An 18,365-nucleotide genomic window follows, 5' to 3' on the forward strand; every position below is an offset into this window, starting at 1 on the left:
ATTCACTTTCCTATTGTTCCTCCCTCCTCATCCCCCACGTCGAGTCCACCGTACGAAACGACAAAGAAAGAGGCCGCCTTCTCGGTCTCCTACCTCCGATTTCTCTCTACTTTCTTGCTCTAGCCATGGACGTTATATAGTTCTTGCCTGAGAGGGAGCTCGGGGCAAAATTCTTGCTCTTTGTTCCCTCTCCTTTGCTGTTTCCTATAGAAGGAGAAGGAGAGAGATGGTGTTGTCGGTATTGAATGGACTCCTCGCCGGGCTGGCGATCGCGGTTCTGGTCTTTATTCCGTCAGCGGCGTGGAATGATGGGTCTCAGCTAACGATGCAGCTAGAAAGGGGGATGCCAGCGAGGGCCCCAGTGGAGGTGCTAAGGGCGCGGGACCGCTTCCGGCATCGGAGAATACTTCAGGGTGCAGCTCCATCGAGTTACGGCGTGGTAGATTTCCCTGTCGAGGGGTCGTGGAATCCCTTCACCGTAGGGTATTTCTTGCTTCCTTCTCTCTTAGTTACGTTTGCGCCCCCATGAGTTTTATTTATTAGGTTCCGAGGATTGGAGGATATCTTAATCCTCTTCTTGACTTCTGTGCTTTCGGGATATCTCTTTTTCAATGTGATTTTACATATTTGTTGTTGAATTTCGATTCTGGAAAGTGAAACCAAGTTAATTTTATTTTTATTTTCCTTGAATTGTGTTTCTTGATAGCACATACATAATCAGGAAAAGGTAAATGATCGTTTTTTTTCCGCTTACGGCATTTTTTTGCTGTTTGTTTTGGGTTAGACGTATCCTATATTGTGCTTCGTTGTCAGGGTTTAATTTATTTATGTTATTTGTAGGCTATACTTTACCCGTGTGAAACTGGGCAATCCTGCAAAGGAGTTTTATGTTCAGATTGATACTGGAAGCGATATCCTCTGGGTGACTTGCAATCCCTGTAATGGTTGCCCTACCAGCAGTGGGCTAAATGTAAGGTTTTTGCGCCATCAGCATCTTCCTTTTCATCCATTTGTTTGCTGGGTTGAAAAATGAGAAAATAACTAACATTTAAGGAAAAAAAATGAAACTAGATCTCCTGATACATTTTTTATCATGTTAAGAAGGCAAGATAATGAAACATAGAAGACAAATAGTTGCATTTAGAAAACGTTTAAATATTTGAGAAGGCAAAAATGGTCCCGTGTCTTGTTTCTGTGCTTATTTATCTGTGTTCTAGCTTTAAGCTTTTGATTTCTTACCTTGATACAAAATATATTTGGATATTCCTTTACAAAGTCTATCAGGATATTTTAATTTAATTTTTATCCAACATTCAAAAAATTAATTAAATTATTCAGGATTTAATATCAATATGTTGGACAGCATATCAAGATATCCTAATATAATTTTTATGCAACATTGAATTGATTCACTACCGTATTTGGGATTTTAAGTTATTTAGGATTTAATTTCATTATGTTGGAAAGCATATCAAATCCCATCGGGCTTAGCTGAGTTGGTGGGAGAGCATCCCCCAACCCTTGTTCTATTCCTTTCTCATGCGGCGTGACTCCTTAAGTTGGGAGAAAATAACTGTGTGGCCCTGCACCTGTAGGGTTGGTTGCCGGTAGGCTCACCGAGGGATTAGTTATGCAGTCTTGTGCCTCTTTTAGGGGTGATAACAGGTAGATACCCTACTTCCAATAATAATTAAAAAAAAAAAAAACATATCAGGATATCTTAATATAACTTTTGTCCAACATTTCGGTGATTCACTACCGTAGTTGGGATTTTACTTCAATTTGCATATTATAATTTTGGATCTCAGAGCATCTTCTGGATAAGTATTTTGTAAGAAAAAATTACCAATTTGCAGATCAAGTTGGAGTCTTTTGAGCCAGACAAGTCCTCTACATCTTCATCCATCTCATGCTCAGATCAAAGATGTACATCAGCCATCCAAACTGGAGAGGCAACTTGTTCCTCATCAGATTCTTCAAGTTCACCTTGTTCTTACTCTTTCCAGTATGGTGATGGAAGTGGCACATCTGGTTACTATGTGTCTGACACATTATATTTTGACACAGTTACTGAGAATGAACAAACTTTGAACTCTTCAGCTACCATTATATTTGGGTAAATTCTATGCACTTGTAATAGTTCCTCAGAGTGGAGTTTGAATGAAGCTAATCCATTGTATTTAAAAATGTTTTTAGTAAAATTATGATATTTTATGCTTATATCAAATTAGGCGGCCTTTGACTTTTAATAAGCTTAAAAGCTATTTATTCATTTTTACCATTTGATTCTTATTTTCCTTTTTTTTAAACCACTCACCTTCATTTGTTTATTTGGAACAGATGTAGCAATTCACAGTCGGGAGATTTAACCAAATCTGATCGAGCAATTGATGGGATATTTGGATTTGGACAACATGAATTGTCTGTTATCTCACAGTTGTCATCTGCAGGAGTTGCTCCTAAAGTGTTTTCTCATTGCTTAAAAGGTTCAGATAGCGGTGGGGGGATACTGGTTCTCGGAGAGATTGTTGAACCTGGTATTGTCTATACCCCACTTGTTCAATCAAAGTAAGTGCCTCTTTTTAAATCCGGCAAAACATTATTGCTTGAATTAAATATGTTCTTATGCTCAAATTTTCATTAATAGAACAAAATTCATTATGAAATTCCTTGTAATACATCTTATATTGCTTGCTTTGTGTATAGGTTCATAGCATCTACCTATGATATTTATTTGAATGCATTACATTGCTTTATATATCTATATATTTTGTGCTGTACTTATAAAATACATAAACTCCTTCCCATTAACCTCCCAAGAACCAAGTGGAAGTGCTTGGAGAGTGACCGCAAACCACCCATTCATATTTGAAGTAGCATTTGTTTTTTCTTTTTCTGTTGGAGGAAAAATTGGGAAGTGTGATGCTACTCTTTTTTGTTGTGTTTCAGCATTTTTTATTGATAATTTTTAACTGAACAATTGAATACCTTGCATAAAGGTGGTTTGGTCACCCAAATATATTTTGTATCTAATTGAAATTTAGGTAGTCATTGGGATATTGGTGCTTTGTTTAATTGATTTTTCAATAAAATTCTGAAGTCTAAGAGGATGCATGGTTGACAAAGAAACATTTTGGTAGCAATATTTAAAAAAAAAAGATATTTATGATTATTCTAATCATTGAGAAATCAAAGTGAGTCATTTAATGAAGCTATTGAAGAGAGTAAGTCAATTTTAGAGAATAAATTTGGTTTCATGTTAGGAAAATCTGCTACATTTGTCAATTAATGCAAACTATAAATTGCAGAGAAAGGATATTAATTTTAGTTTTACTGATATTGAGAAGACATGTGATTACCATGAGCATTGATTTAGTGGTCATTAAGTAATAAAGATGCATTAAAGATATGAAGTTATTAAAGATATCTGTGATGAAACCTTGACTAGTATTCTAAGTAAATGTGTAGTCACTAATTTTCTTAAGTTATAGTAGGATTTACATTAAAGCACAAAAGAAACTCCATTTATTTTTGTATTGATTATGAATATGCTTATGAATTGAGGTGCCTTGATGTATCTTTTTTGTAGGTGACAGTTTTGACTAGTGAGATATCTGCTGAAATAAATAGAATGTTAGAATAATGGATGAGTAGAATTAGTAGAAAAGAATATACTATATAGTTTGCAGTTTTAGTGGATCTCAATATTCATTAATATTATTGAAAGATAAATTAATGTTTAGGTGTTATAATTAATATATTTTGGATATATTATATAGAAAAATAGAAAAATACACATGAGGATATAACTGTACGAGTTAGACTGATCAAAATGGATAAGTGCCTTAGGATGATTATGTAAAAAGATGATATTATGGAGACTTAAAAGTAAATTTCATAAAATTGCAATTAGGCTGTTGATGTTGCATGGATATGAATATTTCTCTTAATTATAAATTTGCAAATAGCTTGGATAAGAATAATAATGATGATGAGAACTACTTTTTTCTTATGAGGATGAGTACTATTTTATGCAAATGATGCTTTTTTAACAATGAGTACTGCGTCTCAGGTATGGAAAAAAATGTGAATGGCATGAATAAGTGAAGTTTCTTGGCCAACTTTATCATCCTACACAGTTAATTTCTCATACTTATAACTTACCTTTAACTTGCGTAGAAATTATGTATTATTGGATGCAGGAATTAATATGCTTGATGACCAGTTCACTGAATCAGACAAAGTATTAAGCCTTTTTGATAGGAAGTCATAAGCTCTATGTGAATAATATCAAATATACATATATATATATATATAATATTGGATTTAACTTATGCAAGTGAATTTAGCATCCTGATCATTCAAAAGCATATGGCCAATGTATAAACTAATGATTAATTTTGCATTTAATTTGTCTAGAAGCCACAATGAGTCAATGATGGCTGAGAACTATATACTGTCATGGTGACTCATTGTCACATTACAACTAGCTTCTCTGGTCTCCCTAGTACTTCTTGCTTATTACAAAAGGGATTGCATTTGGTGTTAATCTTCTTGTTTAGTTTTCCAAGTTCATCGTTCAACATTTAATGAGAACATATAACTTTAATAGTGTTATCTTCCATCTAATTGTTAGGTAATCAATATCATCGGATCATGTACTCACTATGAATTTCATTTTTCAACTTAAGATGACTTTGTACGTAATTATATGCCCATGTGTTTTTTTTGCACCCAGAGACTTGACTGATAGTTGTACTTCTTGAGTATCGTATCATATGTTTTCAACAAGATGATAACTAATGAATTTTTATATCATCATCAGATGTATCTTGAATAATTTATTAGTAAATTTAATTTGTTCTTAATGATTATCTTCTATTTTTAGTTCTAGATTTAGCTTTGACTTATATCTTTCTGAATTGAAAATTGCCATTCATTCTTTTTGATTGTTGCATTTGATATTTTCCCAACTTGAATAAACTCTGCAGGCAGCATCCACTATGTTAACTTTAAATTACCTTGTTTCTTTATCAGCCCATACAAAAACTTCTAGGTATATTTATTTGTTCTTGTGTCTTATCTTCCTGAAAAATTCAAAATTTTTTTTATACTCTTCTAACTTATTTCAGTAGCTGATCTGTGCCCCAATGTGGTTCATAAGATAACATTCTCCATTTTTGTTGCTTTAAACTTAACTAATCGTAATATTGATAATCCTTGTGAAATAGGCAGTCTTAAAAAAAAAAAAAAAAAAAAAAAAAAAAAAAAAAAAAAAAAAAAAAAAAGGCAGTCTTATAGCCGTGCAGTTTACATTTTTCTGTTCAGCAGCTATTTTTCTCTTGAAAGAAAGCACTGTAGAAGATCCTCGTCATTTTATCCTTAATTTTAATCTTGCTAGGCATAGCCTAATCGTACAGCTTTTATGTATGCTAGATAACTAAGAAGCTAAGCTTACTAAAAATAGATGTCTTGATACTCTAAAATATTAGTAGTGTTTTAAAAAGATTAGGCGCACCCAAGGAAATATGATTCCCTGGGGCACTAGGTACCACCATAATATTTCACCAGAGTGAGAAGTGGGTTGCTTAAATAGAACTAATTATATTATGATTCTTAATTTGTTTAATTATGATGATTTTTTGTTGAATAATAGAAAATGATCATCATCTCGTTAAATTATATTGAACAAATTAATTGGATTGACGGTTTTATTGCATTCTATATTTGAAAACTTGCTAAATAGATTATTTTAAATAGGTACTATGAAATTAATTAATTTTGTAACATGTATACACAAATATAATCCAATCTTCATGACTATTGATTTCATTTTCTCATTTTACATGTTATCCTCTCCAATGTTTAAAATTCCACAACACAAGGCGCGCCTCAGTGCAATTCTGATAAAAAGCGCCTCAAGGTGTACTCCTTGAGCTTATCTTGTGAGGCGTACAGCTCATTTTGGCATAGGTGCTCTTCGCCTCATTTTTGTGAGACATACATCTCACCAATTTAATTTATTTTTTTATTAAAATTTAAACCTAAATCCCTAAATGGTGTTTTCTTTTCCTCTTCTCCATTTCTTCGTTACTGTTTGACTTCTTCTGCTTCATGTAAAGTTGATTTTTGAACTCGTCGCTTCTCCATTTCTTTGTTGTTGTTCGACCTCGCCTGTTTTACGTGAGTTAGAGTTCTGAATGAGTCGCTAGCTTCTTCTCTATTTCTTCATTGCTAAGTTCGCTAGCTTCTCTTGCTCACTCAATCACTCATGACATTTTTGTTCGACTTCGCATGCTTCTTTGTTGCTGTTTGAGTTCGTTTGCTTTTTTGCTTCACTATTGACGTTTACCTGCTTGCTCGCTATGAAGGTAACAATCTTTCAACCCTTTCGTGCATTTCTCTTGCTAAATCTCTTAAATATGTCGAACTATCTTACTGGTAGATATAACAAACTCAATGCTAGAAAGATTGGCCCTTTTGCAATAAATAAGAGGCTTTGTGATAATACCTATATGATTGACCTCTTGGATCATCTGAAAATTATGAAAGCTTCCAATGTTAGATAGTATTTCTTATACTACTCACCAAATGCAATTGCCATTATTGAATCAAACTCTAATTTAAATTCTTCTAAAGGTTAGGACATCTGACGCGTTAGCCTCAGTATTTTTCCTTTGATTTTTTGTTATTTAGTGGGATAACAATACTTTGGCCCTTTGTACTTTTATAGTTATGGTACTTTTAGCTTGTTTGTCTTAGTTATTCTTTTGAGAAGGTTACATTTTGTTTTGTAGCTAAGTGGTAATATTAGTTTTTTTCCTTAAGGGAGCAGGTAGGCGGAAGACAATGAACTCTTTCCTCCCTATTTCCATTTTTCTTCCTACTAAATGATGAAGAAAATTTCCAAAGAAGCAATTTCATTTTATTCTGTCGCCTAGTAGTAATATTAGTCTTGTCTTCAATTGAAACATGCATATATGTTGCAATGGAATCAAATTCATTGCACGTGTGACAATGTTTAACATTGAGTAATCGGGTACTGAGGCGTTTTTCGCTTGTGAGGCAAGGCGTAAGCCTCAAGGCTTTTTGAGGTGTAAGCCTCAAAATCAAAAGATTGCGTAAACAAAAAATTATAATTTTTTAATATACTAATGAGTAAAAAATATAAAACATAAAAAGACACAAGATATGAAATGAAATCAAAATAACCCAATAATAAGACAATATGAAATATAGTTCAACTCATGAAGAAGCAGACTAACACTAACAACTATTAGTGCAATATATCAAACCCCTAAACATAATGCTTCACTTATTCTACATTAAGAAAATTTATATAAAGCATGCGCTCATGAAGAAGCAGACTAACACTAACAACTATTACTAAAGATGATGAATACAACAATATGCTGGGCAGCCAGGGGTCCAAGGGGGCGCTGCTCTCTGGCGGGGTCAAGGTACTGTGCCCTTGCGGGAATGTCGTTTGTATCGAAAGATAACGAGCGGTACCGAGCATGTACCTAGTGGTACCAATCATTGTTGTACTGAGTGGTTAGGTTTTTTTTTTTTTTTTTTAATAATTTTAAGAGGCGTACGCCTCTAAAACATGAGGTGAGGCGCTGAGGCGTACGCCTCATTGCCAGCTCTCATTGCGTAGGCTTTGAGGTTTAAAATTTTAAAATTGCACTGAGGCGCACCTCTTATTGCGCAATTTTAAACCATGATGTGTGATGATCCCGAAAGCATGCATGCATTTTATTTTTTTGTAATATCAAATACTTAGACACTAAATTTCACACGTGCTTCCAGCAGTTAGGGGTGACTTAACTAATGAGGTTGAGCCTACTATTCCTGAGTGGATTAGGGCTATTATGTTACCGAATTTTGTGATTAATGTACTCTTTATATAGATGTGAATGCATCTAAGCACTTAAAATCAAGTGCACACAAAGAGGATAAATTGTTAAACAACACTAAGGATAAATTCATTAGTGTACATTATGTACAATAAGACACTCAAAGACATAAACATAAAAAAAGGGTTGACAGATGATGAAGACCCTTTGATTTGTGAGGATATGAAATTAGATGATGAGTGGTTCGTAAATAAAGAAGTAGAGATAACACCATCTGAATTACAAGAAGATTTCAACATTGATTTCTTTGATGGTGATAGAAACAGAACATCTGCATCTATTACAACCTAACCACAAAAACAAATAAAGAGAAAATATATATAAAAAGAATTTATTTTCTTAAAGCTCCTTTAATTTGGAGTATTACTTACAATTTCATGTTGATGACAAATGTTTAGGGAAGAGGAACATGATGAAAATATATGAAGAAGTAGGTTAGAGACATTGGACTCCACAGATGATGATGCAAGGGAGAGAACAATTTGTTATGGTGATGCTCAAATGAGGCGGGGGAGAGATGTGAATATGCTATTACATAGTTCAATAGGAAGTTAATATATCATTATTTAACATATTATTTAGTTATCATATAAAAAATTACTTTTAACATTCATTTTCACTGTTCGCAATTTTTTGATTTTGAGGGTTATGTATTAAAACGTCTTGAAGCTTATGCCTCAACTCATAGAATGAAAATGCCTCAATACCCACTTCCACAATTTTAAACCTTGATTCTCTCTAGAAATATATTTATAATCCTCTATTTATTCTATTTTTGTTCTATTTTCTTAGATTCCTCCTCTTTGTCTCTAAGATTTAATTCATTTTAACTTAAATTCTTATGTTTATGCTTGATCAACTTGTTTCCAAGGGTGCATACTTATTACTCCAACTCTTTATACCATGACACTTGAAGCATTAGCTCCCACAGCTTAAATCAAGGCACAAAGTTTGCCTTACTCAGTGCCTTAGGGTAAGGCATTCACGTAGAAAGCCTTTGTAATAATTACTGCTTAGGAAGTGGGTGAGGCAGTATGATCTTGCGACATCTTGCTTGAGTTTCTAGTCATTTTCCCTGTTCACCTTTAACTATAACATATTTTTAGTTGATAGATATAATTAAACTAATTGGCTTGTGATTAAAAAAAAAGCATCATAACACTTATACTGTTTGGTTCCTTAAAAATTTAAATTCCAAATTTCTTGGATTTTCATGGTAATTGGGTTATGTAGGGGTGTCAATATTTGACACGACCCGAAAACCCGACTCGAAACCGACCCAAAAATTTCGTGTTCGGGTCAACCCGAACCGAGTCGGGTTAGGGGTTTCGACCCGTTTGTAAAACTGGCTCGGGTTCGGGTTGATCCGGAAACCCGAAATCAACCCGGTTTGATATGTTTTTAATTAATTTAGGAGGTTTTTAAAAGATTGTTATAAAATAAGTAAATGCTATTTCCAAAAAATAATAAACTATGTTGCCCAAAATGAATTAAGCTTAGTTTATTTTAAATTGATCCAAATTAATCTTACCTTAATTTGATTTAGGTTTAAATAAATCGAATTAAATAAATTTTTTTTTTACTAAAACATACCCAAAGCGAGTCGGGTTCGGGTTGGGTCAAACAGTGCAAGGTCGATTGCTGGTTGGACCCGAACCCGACTCCGATTTTGATAGCCCATGGTTATGGAGATTTGGAGTTTCATCTAACCTAAGATTTGTTGTTGTATTTGGCATTATATGTCTTTTGTTTGCTTGATTACCTTCTTTTTCACATTATAATTTCAATCGTGATCCTTTACTATTGCCACTGAATTTTAAGAAAATTAACAAATATTTCGAACTATATTTTTTTTATTCAGTGCATTCAGACATTGTACAATTTTTTAAGTCATTATGTCATTAAACTGATTAAAGTTTTAAAAATAGCGTGGGTTTATGCAAGGAATATGTCTTGTTATTTGAATATGAAAGTATTTTCTAGAAAAGAAGCAACTTAAAAAAAAGAAAACTAATTTATTAATTATGCAGTTCTTAATTAAAAATTAATCTTATATTTAATCTTGTGAATGCTTACTCTATGGACATTCAGGCCTCACTACAACTTAAATCTTGAAAGCATTGCTGTCAATGGGCAAACACTATCTGTTGATTCATCAGTGTTTACAACATCAAATACACAAGGAACAATTGTTGATTCTGGCACCACCTTGGCTTATCTAGCAGAAAAAGCGTATGATCCCTTTGTTAATGCAGTAAGTAATATATTTGTCTACAATTTTTATAGTAATGAAATTAAAGTAATTTGATCCTATTAAGTACGTTGGGTTTATTCCCAAATATTTGAAATGTTGTCGTTTAGAAGACAACTTACTTGAATTTTTTCATCATTATTATTGTTGTCATTTAACTAGGTTCATATTATGCTGTCACCTTTATCTGCAACCTCTGATGCTTGTCAAAACTCTTTAGCTTAAATTGCTGTGAATTTTTGCTTTACCATAGATGCAAATATACTTTTTGGTTTCTTTTTAACAGTGCTAGTGTTTATTCATGATATGTATGTTAAACGCATACGCTCTTGAATGTTAAACGTTTGCTTAAAAGTGGTCTCTACATTTTAAACACAATACATATGCAGTGATGAATATTATGCCTCTTTACGTGATTTTACTCCCTTAATATGCAGATTATTGCTTCAGCTTCATCAAACCTAGTAAGTTCATTTGTTGCTAAAGGAAACCAGTGCTTTGTCACAGCAAACAGGTATTTTCCTTAAAATAATGTTTTCTGTGTGATTTGGCATGCTTAGTGGATGTTTTTTTTTTCTTTTTTACTTCAGCTATGTAACACTCTTTCCATGCCAGAATTGATGACGTGTTTCCACCAGTTTCCCTCAATTTTATGGGAAATGCATCTATGATATTGAAGCCGGATGACTACCTTATTCAGCAGGGTTCTGCTGTGAGTTGTGCCTTGTTCTCATTCCTCTAATAATTTTTGTTCTATAAGTGGCTGCACAAATATGTAAATTATCTGAACTTCTGATTTTAATTAAAACCCTTTTGAGTATGCTACCTTTCTGTTTGTAGGGTAATGGTATCATATGGTGTATTGGCTGGCAGAAGAATGATGGTCAAGGGATAACCATATTAGGAGGTTGGTAGACAATTTATATTTCAAGAAGTTACTTAGTACGTGCAGACATGGTTTTAAATGCTTATAGTGTAAGCAGCAGTTTTTTCCCCCCTTTTTGGATACCCTAACTCGCCCGTTTTCCAGTAATACATCCATCCCTACGTGCTCGCTTTCAAAGATTATACACTATGCATATACCAAACATGAATCAATACCTGAATGCATTTATGGCATGCATGCATTCATGGAGACAAGTACTCATGCGTACATAATTTCCTGTTTCTAACATTCATTCTTGTGTACATATGTTCAGAGATATATTTATACATGCATGCTAGCATGCCGAACATTCCAACCCGTTCATAATTACATATCAATATTGGACACTATCAGTGGGATTCAATGCTGTACTATGGTTTAAGACAAAAATAATACAAATGCAGGATTAATAATAACTTGATTGACTTAACAAAAATGTTTAAATATGAAAATTTCAAGTTTTATGATCATATTCTTGTATGTTTAGAATTAAAATATATGGTTGCTATTGAAAATTGTTACTAGAAAGTGAAATTCAGTAATGTTTTCCAAATACCAAAGCTGTCACCTTTCTCATCACAGTATGAATTTTAAATTTCATGTGATCTAGGAACTTGTAAATAAGCAAGATCATGGACCTTCATTTTGCTATTGGGTTCATCCATTAGTTGAAGATTTATATACTTGGTGCAATTATTAAAAATTGTTGAAGATTTTTTTCTTCCATCATCTCTCACTCACTTTCTCTCTCTACTCTGCATGTGTGTACATCCTCTGCACACATAAGCTCACCTTTTCACATATATATAAGTGTAAGGGGCTTTAATGGATGCTCCCTTCGCAACATACATCTTTTGAAGAAAGTAAGACATCTAGCATATCGTCAAATATTGTATGCAATGTATGATTCAAGAAGATTTGCTCGCATATGTGAATTCAATCCCTTAGTTTAAGTTGCTAGGAATTGAAAATAGAGAATAAAATATCAGACATTTCAAGAATTCTTGCAATTTAGCATAAGAGAATGGCTAGATGGATTAAGAGATTTTTTTTTTTTTGCTTGACTTTCCACACTTCCGAAATCACCACCTATAATCATTCTCACACCCTCATATTCTTCTCAGCACCAACCAAAAATAGACAAATGGCAAAAGCTAAACAATGAGAAAGTGACGTCTTCATATTCTTCTTCTCACAAAAAGCTAGACCCACTCTCGCAAAAACCTACACACTAAAACTTTGCCACATGGAAGCTTTGGAGCCAAGTTGGTGTGTGCTGTAGTTGTCCTGTTGTTGTGCTTGCCTTCCTTGCCAACTTATACTGATTCTTTGCTATTATATTTGAGGATCTTTCCTTCTCCTAAATGGTGGTTATCTCTCTTTCCCATCCTCTTTGAAGTACAGCCGCAACTCAAGGTAAATATTATGAAGCAGTTCAAGAAGTTTGTTTTTGAATATCGAAATGCATAGTCTTGTAGTGAGCATTTCCATTAGATAAGATGTTGAACTGCAAGAATGCCTCCCTATCAGGTGTAGCGTGAATTAAAGATGGCGAGTGGGTTGATCATAGAGTGTTTGTTCCACGCATTAGCGGAAAGCTTCGTCATCTGGACATTGTGTTGTGATAATATTATTTGAGCAAGAACGTATGAAAGATTGGATGAATGAGTGAATGTTCTGTCCACTCAAGTTCTTAAGTGATTGCTCCATTTTGCTCCAACACTTTGTAGGGACTGTAGTAACTTCTCACTATTTTAATCGTGCAAATTACAATATGGATCAAAACATATTTGCAGTGCCATGCCAAAAGAGTAAAAGCTCAAAATATTCTTCAATTTTAACTGGTGGTTGATTTTGTGGAAAGCGATGCTGATGGCATTTAATTTGTCTTTGATACTGTTGAGGAGGCCATTCATCTTGATTGTTGAATGGTTACTGTCAGCCATAGTGAAGAACGATGAGTAACCGCATAAATGCTCTCTTAAGATGGTTGGATGGAGTAGGTGTCGGAGCATCTGGTGACGAGGCTTGATGATATTAGGAATTTGAAACTAAGAAGAAAATACTAAGCGATTTGAGAACACTTGCAACTCCACATAAGAGAAAGGATAGAGGAAGAGGTTGGATAAGAGATAAAATGGGTTTCAGTTTTCACCTATCTTTCCACTCTCCAAATATCACTACCTATGCTTATTTTCGCACTCCTAGACTTTCTCAGAACCAACTAAAAAGTGACACATGATAAAAGTTGACCAACTAGAAAGTGACCTCTTAATGCTATTTTTACTCACAAAAAATTGCTCCCACGCTAAACCTTTGTTGCCACATAGAGCCCGTGGAGCCATGCTTGTGGTGTTGCACTCATTTGATACACCTCAAAAGTAAAAACATCAAATAAAAGAGAAGAACAACGTAGGAACACAAAGATTAGGGCGATTTTCTTTTTTCTCCTTCAATAATAAAGTAAGATACAATTGATCTACTATTCGAAAGATAGATCAGCTCTCTTACAAACCCTAGACACCGCTAGGATCTCACAACAAGCACTAGTAAAATAAAATCAACAATATCCTCACTAAACCATAGATAAACCCCCCCTTAAATAGCCCTAGAACACAATAGCACAATTAGAACATTCTTAATCAACATAAACATAATTTAGGAAACCTTTATAAATAAATAGAACCTTCCTAATCAACATAAATATAATTTAGGAAAACTTCCTAAATAATTAAACATAATTTAGGAAACCTTCCTGAACAATAAAATATTATTTACAAAACATTCCTAAACAATTAAACATATTTTATGAAACCTTTATATACTATTAAATGCTTCTTAAATAGTATAAACACAATTAAGAAACTTTCCTAAACAACCCTTATATATTAGGAACATTCCTAGATAATTTTCTTTAATTAGGAACTTTCCTAAACCACTTCCTTTTGATCAGGAATGTTTCTAAATAATTCTCTCTTCCTGGCTGTGGGGCTCCCCAGCGTATCAGATTGGTCAGAAATGATCCCAATTCCTGTCAATCATTGACGTCAATCTTCCTTCCTGTGATTCCCATTGTTGATCTTGATCCTGATCTAGACAGATTTGAATCTTGATCTTGATCTAGACAGATTTGAAATTGTTTTCCGTAAGATCTACTGCAGAGGATGATCGGAAAATCAGAGAAATGAAATGTTTAATGTGGAACTTTTTGAATTGTTCACCAAGAAGGATATTGACATATTGTGGCATATAATTTGTTTCCTGTTGTTAGGAAATAGGGTTAACCTATTCAAATAGATAATGAAAATATAAAAAAATAGAAAAGAATATCGACAAAAAAATAAATAGAATTTTTGATAAATTCATTCAATTGATAGCTACACCATATTACTGTTTAGTTTGATTATAGAGAATTATTTCCCCCAAATTTTTTGATATAAATATTATTAGATGATGCCTTGATGAAATAAACTGCATATATTGTATATCGCTATCAAGTGTGTGTAGCATTCCTCATTGGATAAAAGCTAGGCTGTACAGTTAAACACCCGTAATATTAATTTTAAGTGGAGAATCCTAGTCGTTTTTAAACTAGAATTTAATCGTCTAACATATGTTATACATATAGATAATACCTTTCGATCCTGGTTCTGCTTTTGCAGATATCGTTCTTAAAGATAAGATAGTTGTTTATGACTTGGCTAACCAAAGAATTGGATGGACAAGCTATGACTGTAAGTTCGCTAGAATCAAGCTCTCTTCTTCCCCTCCACCCATTTCTTCTTTCTGTGGCTCAAATTCTGTATAACTCTTATTCAAATTGCATCAGGTTCTCAGTCTGTTAATGTTTCGACGAGTTCCGGTAAGAATGAGTATCTCAATTCAAATCAGCTTGACACTTCAGCATCCAATAAATACCCAAAACTGCGTCTTCCAAGCGCTGTGGCTATTGTTGTGCATATCTTGGTAGCTACAGCGTTGTTATTGTAGGAAATAATTTGAAGACGTGGCATGCAGCTGTGCTCCGTTTTGATTAAACAGATTTCAGCAGCTGCTTGCTTCTCATCCATCATATTTATGCCTTTTTTTAGGGCGCTGTTGTTGTAAATTAGTTTTTCTTATCATTCTTGATGGTCATACCTCGCATGTATGCATTTTTGTTCTTATTTTTCCATTTTAACTTACAGTTGATCATCGTTGTAATTCATATAGAACTTATATGGTTGAGGGTACGGTCATTAAATGCCACACACACATATATATAGAATACGCAGGGACAGCAAAAATATTGTTACTATAGTGGAGAAGTTGATTGATTGATTATTGAGGAGCAGAATTAGTTCTAACTCTTCATTTTAAAGAAAATTTTTTGAATCATTAATTTGTTTTTCATACTTCTAGAAGACTTAGATCCAGTTACAATACATTTATTGTTGAATAGCAAGGTATTTTTATCCATCAGCAAAGATTATTTTTCCTACTTTTAAGATGCCAATCATAGCAGTCATTAAGGCAGTATTGTTGAATAGAAAGATTAATCATGCTATTTGTCTTTTGCTCGCCGATTTGTTTTTGTTTTCTAATTTTATGGATGGTTATATTTTTATAAAGAAAGTAAGCTTTAATGGCATGCACGGGTGCTGGATATTTTATAATAAACTGAAGGAGAATTTGCATACGTATTCTAAAATTTTATTGCTAAAAAATAGAAGAGGTCATGACAAATAAAATATTATTTTTAGGTTTGCCTTTTGACTCTTATTTATAGGTTGGAGTATAAGTAAGATTTATATACAAACGTTTGCATTAAAAGAAAAAAAAATATGAAGAATATAATATGGATTGATAAAAGATTGCCTAAAAAATATATGTTAATTATATTTTGTTGATTATATGAGATATATATTAGATTTTTTCATAAATATAAGATGAGCCTATATGTAGTTATTGATTAGTTTGGTTTGATCTGATTAAGTCCTAAGATAACATTTTTTTTAACCAGTTGGGTTTACTCAACTTAGAATGAATAATTTTTTTAATACCAACGTTTCAAATGTAGAAAATTACATTGACATGTGAATTTATTCATCCACCCACCTCTCTCTCTCTCTCTCTCTCTCTCTCTCTCTCTCTCTCTCTCTCTCTTATAATATATATATATAATTATATATATATATATATATATAAATATATATATATATATATATATATATATGCACACACTTAATTTAAAGAAAAAAATATTCTATAAAGAATCCTGAAGAGTCTATCATTATGGATGGTGATAATTAAACTTTCACGGCAAGAAAGTGCTCATTTTTATCATTAGTAGGGTATTTTGGTTGTTAATTAAGATGTTTTGGATTTAAATGTATCAGTAAAGAAACATTATAAATATGATTATTATATTCATATTGGATAAATTAAATTGCTTTAAGCCTCATGCATTTTGAGGATTAAGTGCTTTTACTGCTCGTCTTAAAAGTAGAAGATGCTTTGACTGCCCCAATCCTTATTAGGATTATTGCGTGTTATTGAAATTAGTTCATGGATCAATATTTTATTATTTTTTTTCTTTTTTTAGTTCATGGATCAATCTTTTTTTTTTTTTATTAAAAGTTCTTGGAACAATATATTTTATTTTATTTTTCCCCTAAATTTAGGTTTATCAATAATAGTTAACTTCTTTCGAACTTCATCTACATGGTTAAGTTTTCATTTAGGAGCATAAATGATAGCAATGTGTAGGAATGAAATTAGCCCTTTTTGTAGGGTAAGCAAAAATTTTAAAATTAAATATAATAATAATAATAATTAAATGAATGAAGTATATACAAATAATGTTTCTAATGAAAAACACAAACTAGTGAGATTATAACATCAAACTTATAAGAGGTAAATATAAAATAGACAAGAATGTCAAAATTAAAAGTTTTTAATTTATATAATTACCCGGCCCAATCCCTTGAGAGTAAAGGGTCAAATATTTTTTTTAATGATAATCGGGATAAATTTATGAATTGAGGATGCACAAACTTTCTAAAAATTAAATTCTTAAGGATGCACAAACCTTCTAAAAATTAAATTCTTAAGTAAAAAACTTGACGGGAAGCAATTGCCAACCCTTACTTTAATATGATTCTACCCTTGATAACATTATATTCTATTCATTTTAGAGTAATAAATGTTTTTTTTGGTCTAAAGAATAAGACAGTAATTCTATCGAAAGAATTTCATTAATAGAAACACGTTTATTCTCTTTACATATTTTTATTAATGAAATTATTAAATACAAGTGTTTGATCTCAATTTATCTGTGAGAGATAGGACCATGTTGTTGGAGAAAGTTTTGAAAACAAAATATTAACTTTTTTTAGAGAATTTAAAGTTGACATTGAATTTTAATTCTAAAATCGGACGACCCATTAGAAAAGATATATCACCTCAGGAGGTGAAAATAAAATTTCGGAATGGGATTCAGATTTAGAATTGCAAATCCCATCTTGAATATTATGATCAGATTTAAGAGAGAACTTCGTATGTCCTTGAGGGGCCAAAATGAGGTTCAACTAAATATCCTGCTACGATAATCAAGAAGGATGATCATTAAGTTTATATCCAAAGCTTTAACAACAAAGGATTTATCTCCCTAAAGGGATAAAATATCATTCGCTGCAAATTCTTCAAATATGATGAAACGATAATTGATAATTTAAGTTTCCTGAAGAAATCCAATTAATTTGAAAATCAATTTTAAAAATTTGATGTGTGTGGTTCTAAATCTCCTACAAGCACAAGCCCTCGTAGTTAATTATATCGTAGGAAATCGAGATTTCTTACGAATACTCTCGATTAAAATAATGGCAAAATTTTGTTAATAGATTTTGTAAGAGTGATACAAAAGGAGGCAAATTTTGGAATTTCAAAAGGGAATGGATCATGATTGTATACTTATTAGAGGAGTCAAGGGAAGAAGAGTAGAGGACACTTTGAGATTTCAGAACCATCCAAAAGTGTCCCAACCTAATCTAAGTGTTGGGATTTATGTTTTGGATTGAAAGAAGATTTATTTAGAGTTAAACATTTTATAAGAAATTTGGGATTATATTCCCGGAGGTTGGGGTCTCATGATCCAAGATTCATCCCGGATCCTAAATCTAAATTGGGTATCTCACAGTGGTGACCCGAGCCTAGCTAATATAATGTAAGATCTGGACTTACCCGAGCCTGGATTGGGGAGTTAGCTAGCCACCTAATCGATTTTAAATCT

The 18,365-nt window shown here is 32.7% G+C and overlaps 1 protein-coding gene across 1 annotated transcript; it reads left to right on the forward strand.

The window, feature by feature from the left end:
- Positions 1–8: 8 nt before the first annotated feature.
- On the forward strand, positions 9–15,460 carry LOC110112519 (aspartic proteinase-like protein 2). Its single transcript, XM_020844771.2, has 10 exons — positions 9–483; positions 841–970; positions 1,857–2,116; positions 2,341–2,568; positions 10,011–10,173; positions 10,608–10,684; positions 10,786–10,882; positions 11,011–11,077; positions 14,758–14,829; positions 14,925–15,460. Exons 1-10 carry the CDS (start codon positions 227–229, stop codon positions 15,083–15,085), a joined length of 1,512 nt encoding a protein of 503 aa, XP_020700430.1. The 5' UTR covers positions 9–226; the 3' UTR covers positions 15,086–15,460.
- The last annotated feature ends 2,905 nt before the right edge of the window (positions 15,461–18,365 follow it).

The sequence above is a fragment of the Dendrobium catenatum genome, unplaced genomic scaffold (assembly GCF_001605985.2).
Source record: "Dendrobium catenatum unplaced genomic scaffold, ASM160598v2 fragScaff_scaffold_1321, whole genome shotgun sequence".
Taxonomy (NCBI): domain Eukaryota; kingdom Viridiplantae; phylum Streptophyta; class Magnoliopsida; order Asparagales; family Orchidaceae; genus Dendrobium; species Dendrobium catenatum.